The sequence below is a fragment of the Mandrillus leucophaeus genome, unplaced genomic scaffold, assembly GCF_000951045.1.
Source record: "Mandrillus leucophaeus isolate KB7577 unplaced genomic scaffold, Mleu.le_1.0 Scaffold214, whole genome shotgun sequence".
In the NCBI taxonomy this organism is placed as follows: domain Eukaryota; kingdom Metazoa; phylum Chordata; class Mammalia; order Primates; family Cercopithecidae; genus Mandrillus; species Mandrillus leucophaeus.
This window is the reverse complement of record NW_012102188.1, coordinates 3,956,676-3,976,495: the sequence shown is the minus strand read 5'-3', so window position 1 is coordinate 3,976,495 and position 19,820 is coordinate 3,956,676. Positions and strand designations below refer to the sequence as shown.

Below are 19,820 nucleotides of genomic sequence, written 5' to 3'. Positions count from 1 at the left end.
TTTTTTAATTTCCATCTTGATTTCATTGTTGACCCAAGGATCATTCAAGAAAAGAGTATTTAATTTCCATGTATTCGTATAGCTTTGCAGATTCCTTTTGAAGTTAATTTCCAGTTTTATTCCACTTGGTCTGAGAGACCGATATGATTTCAGTTTTCTTAAATTTATTGAGGCTTATTTTGTGGCCTATTACAAGGTCTGTCTTGGAGAATGTTTCATGTGCTGATAAAAAGAATTTATATTCTGCAGTTGTTGCATAGAATGTCCTGTAAATGTCTGTTAAGTCTATTTGTTCTAGGATATAGTTTAAATCCATTGTTTGTTTGTTGATTTTCTGTCTTGATGACCTGTCTAGTGCTGTCAGTGGAGTATTGAAGTCCCCCGCTACTATTGTGTTGCCATTTATCTCATTTCTCAGGTCCAGTAGTGATTGCTTTATAAAATTGGGAGCTCCAGTGTTAGGTGCATATATATTTAGGTTTGTGATATTTTCCTATTTGGCTAGTCCTTTCATGATTGTATACTGTCCCTTTTGTCTTCTTTTATTATTATCATACTTTAACTTCTGGGTTACATATGCAGAACATGCAGTTTTGTTAAATAGAAATACATGTGCCATGGTGGTTTGCTGCACCCATCAACCCATCACCTACATTAGGTATTTCTCCTGATGTTATCCCTCCCCAAGCCCCCACACCCACGGGCCCTAGTGTGTGATGATCCCCTCCCTGTGTCTCATGTGTTCTCATTGTTCAACTCCCACTTATGAATGAGAACAGGCAGTGTTTGGTTTTTTGATCTTGTGATAGTTTGCTGCGAATGATGGTTTCCGGCTTTATCCATGTCCCTGCAAAGGACATGAACTCATTCTTTTTTATGGCTGCGTAGGATTCCATGGTGTATATGTGCCACATTTTCTTAATCCATTCGATCACTGATGGACATTTGGGTTGGTTGCAAGTCTTTGCTATTGGAATAGTGCCACAATAAACACATGTATGCATGTGTATTTATCATAGAATGATTTATAATCCTTTGGGTATATTCCCAGTAATGTGATTGCTACTTCTAGATCCTTGAGGAATCGCCACACTGTCTTCCACAGTAGTTGAACTAATTTACACTTCCACCAACAGTGTAAAAGTGTTGCTGTTTTTCCACAACCTCTCCAGCATCTGTTGTTTCCTGACTTTGTAATGATGGCCATTCTAACTGGCACAAGATGGTATCTCATTGTGGTTTTGATTTGCATTTCTCTAATGACCAGTGATGATGAGCACTTTTTCATATGTCTGTTGACTGCAGAAATGCCTTCTTTTGAGAAGTGTCTGTTCATATCCTTTGCCCATTTTTTGATGGGGTTGTTTGCTTTTTCCTTATAAATTTTTTTTTAAGTTATTTGTAGATTCTGGATATTAGCCCTTTGTCAGATCAATAGATTGCAAAAATTTTCTCCCATTCTGTGGGTTGCCTGCTAACTCTGATGATAGTTTCTTTTGCTGTGCAGAAGCTCTTTAGTTTAATTAGATCCCATGTGCCAATTTTGGCTTTTGTTGTCATTGCTTTTGGTGTTTTAGATATGAAGGCTTTGTCCATGCCTATGTCCTGAATGGTATTGGCCTGGTTTTCTTCTAGGATTTTTATGGTCCTAGGTCTTATGTTTAAGTCTTTGATCCATCTTGAGTTGATTTTTGTATAAGGTGTAAGGAAGGGGTCTAGTTTCAGTTTTCTGCATATGGCTAGCCAGTTTTCCCAACAGCATTTATTAAATAGGGAATCTTCTCCCCATTGCTTGTGTGTGTCAAGTTTGTCAAAGATCAGATGGTGGCAGATGTGTGATGTTATTTCTGAGCCCTCCGTTAGGTTCCATTGGTCTATATATCTATTTTGGTACCAGTACCATGATGTATTGGTTACTGTAGCCTTGTAGTAAAGTTTGAAGTCAGGTCGCGTGATGCCTCCAGCTTTGTTCTTCTTGTGAAGGATTGTCTTGGCTATACAGGCTCTTTTTGGGTTCCATATGAAGTTTAAAGTAGTTTGTTTTCCAATTCTGTGAAGAAAGTCAGTGGTAGTTTGATGGGGATAGCATTGAATCTATAAATTACTTTGGGCAATAAGGCCATTTTCACGAGATTGGTTCTTCCTATACATCAGCATGGAATGTTCTTCCATTTGTTTGTGTCCTCTTTTATTTTGTTGAGCAGTGGTTTGTAGTTCTCCTTGAAGACCTCCTTCACATCCCTTGTAAGTTGTATTCCTAGATATTTTATTCTCTTTGAAGCAATTGTGAATGGGAGTTCACTCATGATTTGGCTCTCTGTTTGTCTGTTATTGGTGTATAGGAATGCTTGTGATTTTTGCACATTGATTTTGTATTCTGAAACTTTGCTGAAGTTGCCTATCAGCCTGAAGAGATTTGGGGCTGAGATGATGGGGTTTTCTAAATATACAATCATGTCATCTGCAAACAGAGACAATTTAACTTCCTTTCTTCCTATTTGAATGCCATTTATTGCTTTCTCTTGCCTGATTGCCCTGGGCAGAACTTCCAATACTATGTTGAATAGGAGTGGTGAGAGAGGGCATCCTTGTCTTGTGCCAGTTTTCAAAGGGAATGCTTCCAGTTTTTTCCCATTCAGTATGATATTGGCTGTGGGCTTGTCATAAATAGCTCTTATTATGTTGAGATACATTGCATCAATACCTAGTTTTTTGGGAGTTTTTAGCCTTTTCTGCATCTATTGAGATAATCATGTGGATTTTGTCATTGGTTCCGTTTATGTGATGGATTACATTTATTCATTTGCATATGTGGAACCAGCCTTGCAGCCCAGGGATGAAGCCGACTTGATCATGGTGGATAAGCTTTTTGATGTGCTGCTGGATTTGGTTTGCCAGTATTTTATTGAGGATTTTTGCATCAATGTTCATCAGAGATATTGGCCTAAAATTCTCTTCTTTTGTTGTGTCTCTGCCAGGCTTTGGTATCAGGATGATAATGGCCTCATAAAATGAGTTAGGGAGGATTCCCTCTTTTTCCATTGGTCGAATAATTTCAGAAGGAATAGTACCAGCTCCTCTTTGTACCTCTGGTAGAATTCAGCAGTGAATCTGTCTGGTTCTGGACTTTTTTTGGTTAGTAGACTATTAATTATTGCCTCAATTTCAGAACCTGTTATTGGTCTATTCAGAGATTCACCTTCTTCCCGGTTTAGTCTTGGAAGGGTGTATGTATCCGGGAATTTGTCTATTTCTTCTAGATTTTCTAGTTTATTTGCATAGTGGTGTTTATAGTATTCTCTGACAGCAGTTTGTATTTCTGTGGGATTGGTGGTGATATCCCCTTTATCATTTTTTATTGCGTCTATTTGATTCTTCTCTCTTTTCTTCTTTATTACTCTTGCAATTGGTCTATTTTGTTGATCTTTTCAAAAAACCAGCTCCTGGATTCATTGATTTTTTTGAAGGGTTTTGTGCCTCTATCTCCTTCAGTTCTGCTCTGATCTTAGTTATTTCTTGTCTTCTGTTAGCTTTCGAATTTGTTTGCTCTTGCTTCTCTAGTTCTTTCAATTGTAATGTTAGGGTGTCAAATTTATATCTCTCCTGCTTTTTCTTATGGGCATTTAGTGCACTATAAATTTCCCTCTATACACTGCTTTAAATGTGTCCGAGATTCTGGTACGTTGTGTTTTTGTTCTCATTGGTTTCAAAGAACAGCTTTATTTTTGCCTTTATTTTGTTATTTACCCAGTAGTCACTTAGGAGCAGGTTGTTCAGTTTCCATGTAGTTGTGCAGTTTTGCGTGAGTTTCTTAATCCTGAGTTCTAATTTGATTGCACTGTGGTCTAAGAGACAGTTTGTTGTGATTTCTGTTCTTTTACATTTGCTGAGGAATGTTTTACTTCCAATTATGTGCTCAATTTTAGAATAAGTGTGATGTGATGCTGAGAAGAATGTATATTCTGCTGATTTGGGGTGGAGAGTTGTGTAGATGTCTCTTAGGTCTGCTTGGTCCAGAGCTGTGTTCAAGTTCTGGATATCCTTGTCAATTTTCTGTCTTGTTGATCTGTCCAGTATTGACAGTGGGGTGTTAAAGTCTAACATTATTATTGTGTGGGAGTGTAAGTCTCTTTGTAGGTCTGTAAGAACTTGCTTTATGAATCTGGGTGCTCCTGTATTGGGTGCATATATGTTTAGGATAGTTAGCTCTTCTTGTTGAATTGATCCATTTACCATTATGTAATGGCCTTCTTTGTCTCTTTTGATCTTTGATGGCTTAAAGTATGTTTTATCAGAGACCAGGATTGCAATGCCCTGCATTTTTTTTTTTTTGCTTTCCATTTGCTTGGTAAATATTCCTCCATCCCTTTATTTTGAGCCTATGTGTGTCTTTGCACATGAGATAGGTCTCCTGAATACAGCACACCAATGAGTCTTGATTCTTTATCCAGTTTGCCAGTCTGTGTCTTTTAACTGGGGCATTTAGCCCATTTACATTTAAGGTTCATATTTTTATGTGTGAATTTGATCCTGTCATTATGATGTTAGCTGATTATTTTGCCTGTTAATTGATGCAGTTTCTTCATAGCAACAATGGTCTTTATAATCTGGCATGTTTTTTCAGTGGCCGGTACCGGTTGTTTCTATCCATGTTTACTGCTTACTTCAGGAGCTCTTGTAAGGCCGGCCTAGTGATGACAAAATCTCTCAGCATTTCCTTGTCTGTAAAGGATTTTATTTCTCCTTCACTGGGGAAGTTCTCCTGGATAATATCCTGAAGAGTGTTTTCTAACTTGGTTCCATTCTCCCGGTCACTTTCAGGTACACCAAGCAAACGTAGACTTGGTCTTTTCACATAGTCCCATATTTCTTGGAGGCTTTGTTCATTTCTTTTCACTCTTTTTTCTCTAATCTTGTCTTCTCACTTTATTCCATTTGATCTTCAATCACTGATATCCTTTCTTCCATTTGATCAAATTGGCTACTGAAGCTTGTGTATGCTTCACCAAGTTCTTGTACTGTGGTTTTCAGCTCCGTCAGGTCATTTAAGCTCTTTTCTGCACTGTTTATTCTAGTTAGCCATTCATCTAACCTTTTTTCAAGAATTTTAGCTTCCTTGCAATGGGTTAGAACATGCTCCTTTAGCTTGGAGAAGTTTGTTATTGCCCACCTTCTGAAGCCTACTTCTCTCAACTCATCAAACTCATTCTCTGTCCAGTTTTCTTCCCTTGCTAGTGAGGAGCTGTGATACTTTGGAGGAGAAGAGGCCTTCTGGTTTTTGGAATTTTCTAACAGGCCCCTTAGTTGCAGGTCTGTTGAAGTTTGCTGGAAGTCCACTCCAGACCCTGTTTGCCTAGGTATCACCAGTGGAGGCTGAAGGACAGCAAATATTGCTGCCTGATCCTTCTTCTGGAAGCTTCATCCCAGAGGGGCACCTGCCTGTATAAGGTGTCTGTCGGCCCCTACTGGGAGGTTTCTCCCAGTCAGGCTACATGGGACTCAGGGACCCACTTGAGGAGGCAGTCTGTCCATTATTGGAGCTCGAACATCATGCTGGCAGATCCACTCCTCCTTCAGAGCTGTTAGACAGGGATGTTTAAGTCTGGATAAGCTGTCTCCTGCCTTTTGTTCAGATATGCCCTACCCCCAGAGGTGGAATCTAGAGAGGTATTAGGCCTTGCTGAGCTGTGGTGGGCTCCACCCAGTTCGAGCTTCCCTGCCACTTTGTTTACACTGTGAGCATGGAATTATCTACTCAAGCCTCATCAATGGTGGATGCCCCTCCCCCCACCAAGCAACCACGTCCCAGGTCAATCTCAGACTGCTGCGCTAGCAGCAAACACGGCTCCATGAGTGTGGGAGCTGCCAAGCCAGGCACAGGAGGGGATCTCCTGGTCTGCCGGTTGCAAAGACAGTGGGAAAATTGCAGTATTTGGGCAGGAGTGTACCGCTCCTCGAGGTACAGTCACTCATGGCTTCCCATGGCTAGGAAAGGGAAATCCCCTGACCCCTTGCACTTCCTGGGTGAGGTGACACCCTGCCCTGCTTCAGCTCACCCTCCGTGAGCTGCACCCACTGTCCAACCAGTCCCCATGAGATGAACCAGGTACCTCAGTTGGAAATGCAGAAATCACCCATCTTCTGCATCGATCTCACTGGGAGCTGTAGACCAGAGCTGTTCCTATTTGACCATCTTCCCTTTTGTCTTTTTTAACTGTTGTTGCTTTAAAGTCTGTTTTGTCCAATATAAGAATAGCTACTCCTGCTCACTTTTGGTTTCCATTTTCATGGATTATCTTTCTCCACCCCCTTACCTTAAGTTTATATGAGTCTTTATGTGTTAGGTGAGTCTCTTGAAGACAGGAGATACGTGGTTGGTGGATTTTTATCCATTCTGCCATTCTGTATCTTGTAAGTGGAGCCTGTAGGTCATTTACATTCAATGTCTGTAATGAGATTTGAGGTGCCGTTCTATTCATGATGCTAGTTGTTGCCTGAATACTTTGGGCTTTCTTCACTGTGTTATTGTTTTATAGGTCCTGTGAGGTTTATGCCTTAAGGAGGTTCTATTTTTGCGTATTTTAAGGTTTTGTTTCAAGATTTAGAACTCCTTTTGGCATGTCTTGCAGAGCTTGCCAGCACTCTGCAAGCGCTGAATTCCCTGAACATTTGTTTGTCTGAAAAAGAGTTTATCTCTCCTTCATTACAAAGCTAGTTTTGTTAGATACAAAGTTCTTGGCTGTTAATTATATTGTTTAAGGAGGCTAAAGGTAGGACCCCAATCCCTTCTGGTTTGCAAGGTTTCTGCTGAGAAATCTGCATTAATCCAATAGGTTTTTCTATATAGGTTAACTGATGTTTTTGATTCACAGCTCTTAAGATTCTAGCCGGGCATGGTGGCTCATGCCTGTAATCCCAGCACTTTGGGAGGCCAAGGCGGGTGGATCACCTGAGGTTTGGAGTTCAACACCAGCCTGACCAACATGGAGAAACCCCATCTCTACTAAAAATGCAAAAGTAGTGGGGCGTGGTGCTGCATGCCTGTAATCCCAGCTACTTGGAAGGCTGAGGCAGGAAGGAGAATCGCTTGAACCTGGGAGGTGTAGGTTGCGATGACCCAAGACCATGCCATTCATTGCACTCTAGCCTGAGCGACAAGAGCAAAAGACCATATCAAAAAAAAAAAAAAAAAAATCGTTACTTTGTCTGGACTTTAGATAACCTGATGACTATGTACCTGGGTGAAGATTTTTTTCACAATGAATTTCGTGGGTATTCTTTGAGCTTCTTGTATTTGGATGTCCAGATCTCTAGCAAGACCAGGGAAATTTTTCTCGATTATTCTCTTAAATAACTTTCCCAAACTGTTAGATTTCTCTTCTTCAGGAACACCAATTATTCTTATTTTTGTTTAACATAATCCCAAATTTCTTGAAGGCTTTGTTCATTTTTTGGTTCTTTTTTGTCTCTGTTGAATGGGGTTAATTCAAAAGCCTTGCCTTCAAGTTCTGAACTACTTTTTTCTACTTGTTCAATTCTATTGTTGAAATTTGCCAGTATATTTTCCATTTCTCTAAGTGTGTCTTTCATTTCCAGAAGTTCTGACTGTCTTTTCCCTATGATATCTATTTCTCTGGAGACTTTTTCATTCATATCCTCTAATTTTTTAAATATCTTTAAATTGGTTTTTATCTTTCTCTGGTATCTTCTTGAGTAGCTTAATAATCAATCTTCTGAATTCTTTTTCTGGTAATTCAGAGATTTCTTCTTGGTTTGGATTCATTGCTGGAGAACTAGTGTGATCTTTTAGGGATGTTACAGAACCTCGTTTTGTCATACTACCAGAAATACTTTTCTGGTTCCTTCTCATTTGGGTAGACTCTTTCAGTGGAAAGATCTGGAATCCAAGGACTGTTGTTCAGATTCTTTTGTCCCACAGGGTAACTCCTTGATGTGGTGCTCTCCCTGCTTTTCCTCTAAGATTAGGGCTTTCTGAGAGCCATACTGCAGTGATTGTTATTGCCCTTCTGGGCCTAACCACCGAATAGAGTTACCAGGCTATGGGCTGACACTGGGGAGTGTCTGCAGAGAGTCCTGTGATGTGATCCATCTTCAGGTGTCTCAGCAATGGATACCAGCACCTATTGTGATGGAGGTGGCAAGGGAGTGAAATGAACTCTGTAGGAGTCCTTGTTCGTAGTTTTGTTTAGTGCACTGGTTTTCTTGAATGCTGGTTATGCTAGCAATGAAGTTGCCACATGGACAGACTCAAGACTTCTGGTTAGCCAGGGTGATGTGGGCAGTGGAGTTAGCTGTTGTTTTTTCTCCTTCTTTGGAGCAGGGTTGTTCTGTTATGAGTTGCTATAATGACTTGAGTTGCATGGCCTCCAGCCAGGAGGTAGACCTTTCAAGAGACCACCAGCTGCAGCAGTAGAAAGGCAATATAATCTTGCCCTACGTCTTCCAGGATGAGTACTTGAGTTTCTCAGGTGATAGAGCTCCCAAGAGTTTGTGTCTTTTCTCTTCAGAATTTTTCAGCTGTCTTGTGATGTTTTTCCCAAATAACTTCTTATCCGCTAACAATGAAAGTGAGTAAAATATTATACTTCCCAGTAAAACATTAAACTTCCCAGATGAAACCGTTCTCAGCATGTCCCCTTAACATCAGCTACAGCACAGGAACAAACACACTTGTTTGCATATCACTGCACTTTAAGATTGCCATATTTGTTGAACTGACATTTACAGATCTGCATATGTTAATAAGCAAAGCATTTCAAAATTACTTTTAAACATAAACTGACATTGTTTAAAATATTTTAACCATTATTCCCATAATTCTTTAAGGTTTGACTGTTGTTATATTTTTTCCTTTGTTAGAGAGCTCTCTTCTTCTACTCTCCCCAACAGGATCCAAAACGTGAAATTAGAAAGATAATGGAATTCCTTGGGAAGAACCTAAAAGAAGAGATTTTAGACAAAATTGTCTATAACACTTCATTTGATGTAATGAAAAAGAACCCCATGACCAACTACATAAATGAAATTAAAATGAATCATAATCTCTCTCCATTCTTGAGAAAAGGTGATGTATAGTTGCTTTCTCTTTCTTCTGACAACAGAATAAATAATATCAATTTATCAATGTCTTCCCACGTTCAAGCTAGTTGAAACCACTGTTTACAGTGTTTCCTGAAGTGAGTTGTTCAAAGCTTTATTCTGAGAGCACGTGCTTCACCATCAGAGAAGTGTGGGACACTACACACCTTGCCCTACACCCTTTGAAGCATATTATAGTTTCTGCAAGGAAACTGGTTTAACTCTGCATAACTCAAAGCTTCAAAAATGTATGTGACCAAAAATTCTTTCTCCAGTAAAGCCTATTAATCTCCATGAAACAAGTGTTCCTCCCAATATATTCTGGGAGATAGTGGCAAATGTTGTTGGCCGTAGGAGTCAGAGGGTGGCGCTTCGAGTGTTACTCAGTCTGTGTCATCTCACAGAATGGCCAAGGTAGGACTATGAGTCATCATTGTCAGAGGCTAGCCAGACCAGGATTCAGCCTCCAGCCCATTGAGCACCCTCCACTATCCAATGGTTGGCTCCTTAAATGAAGACAAATTTTGTTTCATTCTCTTTATTTTGGTAACTTTAAAAAAAATTATCTAGTACCTTTTTTTTAAAAAGTAAGCAAAAATCCAAGGCTTATTGGAGAAGTATCCACTCTAATTTAATCAATTAGCCTAGTTTTCTTTTAAACCAACTGGTAAGTGATGTGATGGTATTACTCATAGACAATTAAGCAAATTTACATAGCACATATGAAAATTACGTTATACAGCTCAAAGTGCCTAAATAGATTCAATACTATGGGGCAAATAGAAGAAAAATAGCTTGCTGTCAGCTGTCTGACAATTTTTGGCTGTTGAAGCCAAAAAAAAATTGAATACTCTATTGCATAAGTATAAAACAAAGTTAGCCAATCCTACCATTCCTTCATATTCTATTACTTTAATTTAATGATATGTTTACAGCAATGAGAATTTAGATAGGAAAGGAGAATTCTCAGTTGTGTTCAACTGAGAATTTTGCCTGAACTAGAGGCACAGATGGAAGGAGCATATGATACTCTGAGAATGTGGTCATTCGGTGACCTCTGAAGAGAGGGTAAGAAAATTAGGTCTCACTAACTTGAATAGAATGTTAGATGTATTGAGGTTTAAGAAAGTGCTGGTACAGTAGAGAAGTGCAGATAATTAGGGAACCTGTGATCTAGAGTTCAGGCTTTACTGAAACATAAAACTTGCTATTTACAAATACCTCACCTATGAAATGGAGTAATCATACCTGTGACTTCTTTTCTCATTTCAATGTCAGCAGGACAATGTGTTAATATCTATATAAGCAATCTAAGTATTGAGAGGCATGAGATTATCTAAATCCAAAATAGTCAAAGTTTATGAAAATATCATTGAATATGCTCTGCATTACTCTTTGCAGGAGTTGTGGGAGATTGGAAAAATCAGTTCACTGAAGCTCAGAACAAGCAATTTAATGAACACCATGAGAAAAATATGGCTGACACTTCACTGTCATTTTGCATGGGACTCAAATAAACACAGCGAGAGGATAAAACCTATTCTCTCCCTAGCCTCTGCAAAGTGAAAAAGAAATCTGTTTCCAAATACCACTAATGGTTTGTCTGACTCAGTGTAAGAGTTTTTAAACAAAGGCATGAACATTCTTTATCCTTGAATTTCTGATCTGCTTTTTGGATTATCCACAATCCGACTTGTTATATAATTATTATGCTTTGTGTTTTTCTCCCTTCTCCACAGATTTTTAGGGTTTAGGTGAATTTCAACATCTCAACATGTAATATACATAAAACATATTTAATCATTTCTGTTCCATGTATATATTCTCCTTCTGTATTTTCTTATAGTTTTATTTGAATTAAAACATCTATTTCATTACTTGCAAGAGTTTTATGCAATATAATCTTACTTAGCAAAAATTTCAGCCCCATTCATTTGAAAACAGACATATTCTGAGCACCTTTTTCATGCCAGGCAATGGGCAGCACCAAAAGATGATAAGAATAAGATCCTTACCCCTAAGAAAGGCACAGCCTAATAAAAGATCACAGCATGAGCACAGCTGTTATTACCAGGTAAGCACTACACTAGACTGTTGGTGCAGAGGGATCAAAGAGGAGAATAAACAAAGTTGTATGGCATGGAGTCCCAGGAAAGCAACAGTGGAAATTAAGATATGCAGCCTTGGATATTTTTCAACAGTCCATGCTCCGGCCTCAAAGCACACATTTCACATTCAGCACAGTCAACATTCATGTCTCCTCTTCCTCAAGAGTTCAAGTTTGCCCTACTTAATAGCTTACTTCTAAAAATCTTAGGGACACCCATTTCAGGGGTCTCTCCTGAGACCCAGAAATCCTTTAAGGCCCAATGAAGTAAGTCTCCAGGGACAAAACCCAAAGGCAGCAAGAAGCAGAGCAATATTTAGGAAAAAGAGAATGTAGTTCTATCATTTCCCCCAACCCCTGTGTCAGAGGTGTGTAAACCAGGGCAACTGCATCTTGAATAGGGGCTGGGTAAAATGAGGCAGAGACCTGCTGAGGCATTCTGAGTCACAGGATGAGATAGGAGGTCGGTACAAGATACAGGTCATAAAGTCCTTACTGATAAAACAGCTTGCAGTAAAGAAGCCGGCTGAAACCCACTGAAAGCAACATGGCCACGAGAGTGACCTCTGGTCATCCTCACTACTACATTCCCACCAGCGCCATGACAGTTTACAAATGCCATGGCAACATCAGGAAGTTACCCTATTGGTCTAAAAAGGGGAGGCATGAATAATCCACCCATTGTTTAGCATGTAATCAAGAAATAACCATAAAAATGGGCAACCAGCAGTTGTTGGCCCTGCTCTATGGAGTAGCCATTCTTTATTCCTTTGCTGTCTTAATAAACTTGCTTTCACTTTATTCTATGGACTTGCCCTGAATTCTTTCTTGTGCAACATCCAAGAACCCTCTCTGTGGGTCTGGATCAATACCCCTTTCCTGTAACATCTTTCTGGCAACCATGGAAGCAACAATAGTGCCGAAACTGCTGACTCAATGACTTAACTTTTGGTAAGTGATGGGCTCCAGTAAAACCTTTCTGGCTAACCTTAAAGGGATGATACTGAGAAGACCCCTCCTATCCAAAGGAAATAGACTGCAGCACTGATTGACCAACTTTGGATAAGTGGTGGAGTAGCTAGGTAAAGGATGGGATTGGGTTAGAGGCCCAACTTAGGGGAGTTAGAGTCTCTTCTAAGACAGAGCGGGTTAGAGACTGTTCTTAAAAGGCATGGACACTTGACTGACCTTGGGTTAGAGGCCCAATTTAGGGGTTTAGAGGTCCCTCTTGGTAAAGTCCCTTTCAGCTAAGAACAGGTTTGGCACTATGGGATGTTAACTGCTATTCTCTTCGAATTAATCTGCCCTGCACTGCTTGATAATGGTTATAGGTGACAGGACTAGGCATGGACAGGACCATTGGACATGGAGAGCTTTTTCCTCCCTAAAAGATGAAACTTGAGAGCTAATGGGTGTTGCAGGAAGTCAGGGACCCCAAACGGAGGGACTGGCTGAAGCCACAGCAGAAGAACATAAATTGTGAAGATTTCATGGACATTTATTAGTTCCCCAAATTAATACTTTTATAATTTATTATGCCTGTATTTACTGCAATCTCTGAACATAAATTGTGAAGATTTCAAGGACACTTAAGCTGAGGAGGATGAATGTCACCTCAGGACCCTGTGATGATTGTGTTAACTGCACAAATTGTTTGTAGAGCATGTGTGTTTGAACAACATGAAATCTGGGCATCTTGCAAAAAGAACAGGATAACAGCAATGTTCAGGGAACAAGAGAGGTAACTTTGAACTGGCCGCTGGTGAGCCGGACGGAACAGAGCTATTTTTCTCCTCTTTCAAAAGCAAATAGGAGAAATATCACTGAATTCTTTTTTTCAGCAAGGAACATCCCTGAGAAAGAGAATGTGCCCTGAGGGTAGGCCTGTGAACAGCCCCCTCAAGGTGTGCCATCTTTTATGGTCGAAGCCGAAGGGATGAAATAAGCCCCGGTCTCCTGTAGCGCTCCCAGGCTTATTAGGAAGAGGAAAATTCCCACCTAATAAATTTTGGTCAGACAGGTTATCTGCTCTCAAACCCTGTTTCCTGATAAGATGTTATCAACAACAATGCGTGCCCAAAACTTCATTAGCAATTTTAATTTTGCCCCATCCGGTGGTCCTGTGATCTCGCCCTGCCTCCATTTGCTTTGTGATATTTTATTACCTTGTGAAGTATGTGATCTCTGTAACCCTCACCCTATTCATGCACTCCCTCCTCTTTTGAAAATCGCTAATAAAAACTTGCTGGTTATACAGTTCAGGGAACATCATGGATCCTGCCAATATGTGATGTCTCCCCTGGACATCCAGCTTTAAATTTCTCTCTCTTAAGCTCTTTCCCTTTATTTCTCAAACCAGCCGACACCTAGGAAATAGGCAATGCTTTCCTCTTACTCAGTATCTCTCTTTCTCTCTCTCTCTCTTTCTCTGTATAAACTGGTTGAATAAATGGAAAAAAAAAATCACTGGTTATTTCCTGTAATATTTTAATTAATGGGAAAAAGGACTTATGAGGCTAGTCTTAAGCTGCAGTGAATTTGGTGTGCTTTTTGTGTCTTTCTGTGTTCTGTAATGGAGAGGAGTACCTTGTGATAGAATGTGGGCTTAGGACACCTGTAAGCCCACTTTTCAAGATGGCCCAGCAAACTGATCAGTTACAAACTTTGCTGCAGATCCGTGAAAACACTGTATGAGGTTTCCCTCTTGTCTTGTATGTCCTTGGGAGCTTGCCCTTGTAACCATGTGGCCATGCTTTCTCTTTTTACAATGGTAGCCCAGGTTCAGGGTACAATTCTTGGCTTAGAGGATGATCCTTTATCTTTTGTCTGTGTATTTATACGTATTATCTGTGTGATGTTTATATATGAAAGAGTTTTAATTAATTCCTTTATATAATAATAATATCTTAAATGAAATATTTTGTCAGAAAAGTAAAAAGTGTAATGCCTTTTGGTCCATGTGACTTAAGTAATCTTTGGGAAATAAAGACAGTTTTAAAGATTATTGGTAAAATATAAATATCTTCAAAAATGTAAACATTTGGTCTAAATTTTTCAGGTCAAATATTAAGTTTATTAAATGCTTTCAGGTCACAAACTGCTTATTTGACTTTAAAAACTTGTTCAATTTATTTGGGAGCATTGAAGTCTAGATAAGACCTTGGAACATGTGGATTATCCATGGTTCCTAGCTATGCAAAGAAAGTTATAAAGAAAAGAAATTTATTATTGGGGGAACCCGCCCCCAATATTTCAACATAGGTTCTTCCTATTTTCCATAAGTGTCGGCCAGCTGAGAAAGAGAGACAGTACAAAGAAAGGAATTTTACAGCTGGGCCACCAGGGGTAACATCACATATTGGTAGGACTGTGATGCCCACCTGAGTCTCAGACCAGGATGTTTTTATTAAGGGTTTCAAAAGGGGAGGGGGTGTAAGAACAGGGAGTAGGTACAAAGATCACATGCTCCAAAGGGCAAAAAGCAGAACTACTAATAAGGGTGTAACAAAGATCACATGCTTCTGAGGTAACAGGACAAAGGGAAAAAGCAGAACCACTGATAAGGGTCTATGTTCAGCAGTGCACGTATTGTCTTGATAAACATCTTAAACAACAGAAAACAGGGTTCAAGAGCAGAGAACTGGTCTGACCACAAATTTACCAGGGCAGAGTTTTTCCTCTCCCTAGTAAGCCTGAGGGCACTGCAGGAGACCAGGGCATATCTCAGTCCTTATCTCAACAGACATTCCCAGAGCGGCCATTTATAGACCTCCCCCCAGGAATGCATTCCTTTTCCAGGGTATTAATATTAATATTCCTTGCTAGGAAAAGAATTTAGTGATATCTCTCCTACTTGCACATCTGTTTATAGGCTCTCTGCAAGAAGAAAAATATGGCTTTTTTTGCCCAACCCCTCAGGCAGTCAGACCTTATAGTTGTCTTCCCTTGTTCCCTAAAAATCGCTGTTACTCTGTTCTTTTTCAAGGTGCCCTGATTTCATATTGTTCTAACATACATATTTTACAATCAATTGGTACAGTTAACACAATTATCACAATGGTCCTGAGGTGATGTACATCCTCAGCTTCCGAAGATAACAGGATTAAGAGATTAAAGTAAAGACAGGCATAAGAAATTGTAAAAGTATTATTTGGGAACTGTTAAATGTCCATGAAATCTTCACAATTTATGTTTCTCTGCTGCAGCTCCAGCCAGTCCCTCTGTTTGGGGTCCCTGACTTCCTGCAACAATTTATATAAGAAAAGATCTTGTATGGTAAATTCTTGTCCTAAAGTAAAATGACTGGTTGTTTAAAAAGAGGGATGTTTACACAAGTCAGAAAGTCTAAATATATCCTACATGGTCTGTGTAAGTCATAAAAGAATTTATGAAAGGGAATTTACGCAAAAATGCCCAACTTAATGATTAGGCCTCCTAAATGCTTCAAAAATGCCACTATGACTCTTAACAGTACAACTTGCATGCTTTACAGCTAGGTAAGGGACACATGGAGTTAGATGCTGGAAAGAATAGGCTTTGTCTGCACTTTTGCCTGGTGTGTCCTAGGCTAGACTCCACAGCTAGTACATATTTAAAATCCCAAACTTACCAAGGTTTCCACCAAAAGTAAAAGTTGCTAAGAGTTAATGTTGTAACATGTAATTGAGACTACTGAAGAAACAATTCTACGTGCAAGGCATGTAAGGAAAGTAGAATACACTAATACTTTTGGTAGAAGATTATAAGAAGGCATGGGAATGTGGAATTTTTTTTTTTTTTTTTTTTTGCCTAAAGGGTTAAAGGATTGTTTTAAGTCAAGATATAGCTAAAGCTTTTACCAAGTTGTGGAAGGTTTGTGAAAAATTAATCTTGTAAAAGAAATTCTGTATGTGAACATATTGGCTACAGTTAAAGGGGTATTCTTCAGTTTTTCTGTAATTCAACATTGGAACAAAAGCACAACTGGTTTTTCTTAGAGCAAAAATCTGCTTATGATATAGTCTTTAACAAAAAATTGTAAAATATTATAAAGGTTTATAAAAATCTTACCTTATGGTCAAATTAATTAAAATTGGATACTTTTGTCTCTAAGGTTTTATTAAGAATTGGGTTAGACATCAATAATGCACTAATGTAACCATGACATTTGGCTTATTTTGTATAAAAATCATACAGGAAACACTGTCAAATATGAAATGGTGTTTGGCTTTCTTTGGGCTATATTTGCATAAATATGTTATTGGTATGTACTCCAAAATTATAAGAAACACATATAATTCTAATATGACAGCATAAGTTATTAATAATTGATGCATTAAATCATTGTATGCCACAGAGGTAACCAAATTTCTTTGTCAATTGTGTTTTTGACTGTGGCTATTCTAAGATGTTTTGTCATCCACAGACAATTGTCTTCTTTTGATCCTCTTTAAAAGGTGGTTTATAATCAGCTATGGGACTCTAACAGGTGTTCTTGAATGCAGGTGTCTGATAACTTTGAAAATTGTGACATTAGAATAGAGGGAAAACTTTCAAGACTCATGGAAAGCTCGAATGTTCACGAATATCAAGCAGAACAGGAGTTAACTGCATAAACTAAAGAAGTCTGAAGTAATCTTTTTAACTTTGCTTAAAACTTTGCTAATCTCGTTTTGTTTTTCAGAGTCAATAAAACTTTTCTTTTGAGCTATTTATAGCTCATAGCAATTGAATAAAGTATATACCTGTGAAAAAAATTTGGAGCATATTTATTTCTCTCCAACTAATTTCTCTAGAATTTGAAAACTATTTGTGGGTATTCTTAATTTATGGTAATATAGTTATTTGCATAAGTGCAATAAGAATATGCTTTCATTTGTAACAGGACACAATTAGAGAAATTGGTTATTTTACAAAGCTTTGACTAGAATTGTGTGCTTTCCATTAAGGAATCAAACTTGACTTGTAAAGTCAATAAAAGGTTTTTGGGGAACTGGCCTCATACTTTGCCTACACAGTCCCTGTACAGGTTTTCTGACTGATAGTAAGTAAAGAATGTTGCTTTATAACAGGTCCAGGATGCCTACGTTATCTTGAGACCTCAGGAGGAGAGGAATTTATTCAATTCATAGGTATTTGAGGGTACAAACCCATGGCAGGGCTCAGCTTTAAAGTATTATCTGAGATTCCTTCTATGGAACAGAGTTCCATCAAAGCCAATTTACAAAAAGCTTATGTAGAAAACAATTATTCTTGCTGCACTGTATGCAAATAATCAGGACAAGTATAATAAATCAAATTGCTCTTGCTATGGTATGTCCTTGTAAAAATGGGAAACTAGAGAAAGAAATTATGTTTCAAGAATTATGGAACACTTGTTGTTAGATTCTAGTCTGATCAGTTGTTTTTAAAGTTGTTTCTGCAATTTAGGTTAACCCTGCCTATTCTTGTGAACCAACCATTGGTCTCTGACTGCTGCTCAGAAGAAACAAGAAGGATAGGTAATGCAAAAATCCAGATCAGTATTCTAATTCTGGGCACATTGCAATCAGCTAGCAATCCTATATCAGTTTAGTCCCAACAGTTGCCCATTTCATTGAAAGCCTTCCAATTTAGTTTACTTGGGATAGTTTTGCTTATTTTGCTTTACTCTTGTGGAATATACTGCTGTTGTGCTCTTTGTATAGGAATGCAGGATAAGCTTCCTGAATGTTTTCTTTAATTGAATATTTATTAAGATTCCAGATATCACCTCTTGTCAGAACTCAAGAGTCATGAATGGTACTTGCCATACTGATACTTTCTGACTGAGTTCCTCTCTACCCCGAATACAACAGACCCTAATGGTTAGGTAGGAAAATCATCACCTCTACTTAGTCTGAAAATGTTACAGAAGATGGATCTTCATCCCTCTACAACCCTTAGGATTAAGGGTTCTCTTATAAAAGGAACAGGGAAAATATGTCAGTGGTATATAAACCAGAACAACTCCATACTGAATAGGGGCTGGATGAGGCAGACACCTGCTGGACTTCATTCCCAGACAGCTAAGGCACGGTAAGTCACAGGATGAGATAGGAGGTCAGCAAAAGATAGGTCATAAACACCTTGCTGATAAAACAGGTTGCAGTAAAGAAGCTGGCTAAAACCCACCAAAACCAAAATGGTAATGACAGTGACCTCTGGTCATCCTCACTGCTGCACTCCTACCAGCACCATGACAGTTAATAAATGTTATAGCAACATCAGGAAGTTATCCTATATGGTCTAAAAAGGGGAGGCATGAGTAATCCACCTCTAGTTTAGCATATAACTAAGAAATAACCATAAAAACGGGCAACCAGAAGCCCTTGGGGCTGCTCTGTCTATGGAGTAGGCATTCTTCATTCCTTCACTTTCTTATTAAATTTGCTTTCACTTTCTCTGAATTCTTTCCTGCATGAAATCTAAGAACCCTCTCTGGAGGTCTGAATCAAGACCCTTCCTGTAACACCTGCACCTACTCTGTGGCCAAAATGCCAGGGACTCTTTCCATAACAGATGCTAGTTAATTCTGAATGAATAAAACTGAAACATTGATCACTAATGCTATTAAAATAGGGGGTTCAAAGACTTGTTGACAAAAGAGTCAAACTCTGTAAAATATTTTGAAGAGATTTATTCTGAACCAGAATAAAGCAGCCCCCAGGAGGTCCTCAGAACGTGTTCTCAAGGCCGTCGGGGTGTAGCTTGGTTTTATACATTTCAGGGAGGAATGAGACATCAATCAAATACATTTAAGAAATACATTGGTTTGGTTCAGAAAGGTGGGACAAGTCAAAAGGTAGAGGATCTTCAAGGATGTAGGTAAATGTAAACATTCTCTGGTTGACAACTGGTTGAGTTTAAGACCTGAGATCAATAGAAAGGAAATGTTCAGGTTAAAAGATTGTGGAAACCGAGGTTCTTTTGAAGTCTTATATGGCTACCCTTAGAGAGAATAGATGACAAATGTCTCCCATTCATTCCTTTAAAAGATGTCAGACTCTTAATCTCTTCAGGATTGGGAGAGCCTGGAAGAAAAGCTATAGCTATGTTAATAGAGATTCTTTATAGATGCAAATTTTCCCCCACAAAAGATAGCTTTGCAGGCCATTTCCTCACGCTCTTGCTAATACTTTGACTTGGAAGGAAAGACATAAATAGGAGGAACAATATAGTTTCCTCTGAAGTATCCATTTTTTATTTCAAGAAGTAGTCACACCAGTGTCTCCAGTAGGTGCCCAAGAAGCAGAACCTGAGACAGGGATTCATAGGCACTGTGGTTAACTGAGGCAATCCAGGACAGGGAAGAGAAAGGAACCACAAGAATAGGACTTCAGACAAAATGGGGTCAGGGGGCTGCCGAAGCTGTCATGATTTGAGGCAAGAGACTTCTGTACAACCAATGCAAGGAGGGAGGATTTCCTACTTTAACTTCCAGGCACCTTGAGGCAAAGTAGCAAAAGAGTGAGAGCTGAACCAGGAGCTGAAGTACCTGAAGTAGCTGCAAAAGGGGCACAGCACCCTAACCCGGAGGCATGAGCCTAGGGGATCTTGCAGGGCAGTCTGTGCTATGATGAGATATTCCTAAAGAAAATAAACTGTAAGGAAGAAT

The 19,820-nt window shown here is 39.0% G+C and overlaps 1 protein-coding gene across 1 annotated transcript in view; it reads left to right on the top strand.

Annotated features, from left to right (window-relative positions):
• LOC105540069 (sulfotransferase 1C4-like) overlaps positions 1-10,616 on the top strand; it is a 34,641-nt gene extending 24,025 nt beyond the window's left edge. Inside the window, exons 6-7 of the mRNA XM_011980558.1 lie at positions 8,911-9,085; positions 10,501-10,616. Coding sequence (XP_011835948.1) covers positions 8,911-9,085; positions 10,501-10,616 — 291 coding nt within the window. The remainder of the gene's footprint in view (positions 1-8,910; positions 9,086-10,500) is intronic.
• The last annotated feature ends 9,204 nt before the right edge of the window (positions 10,617-19,820 follow it).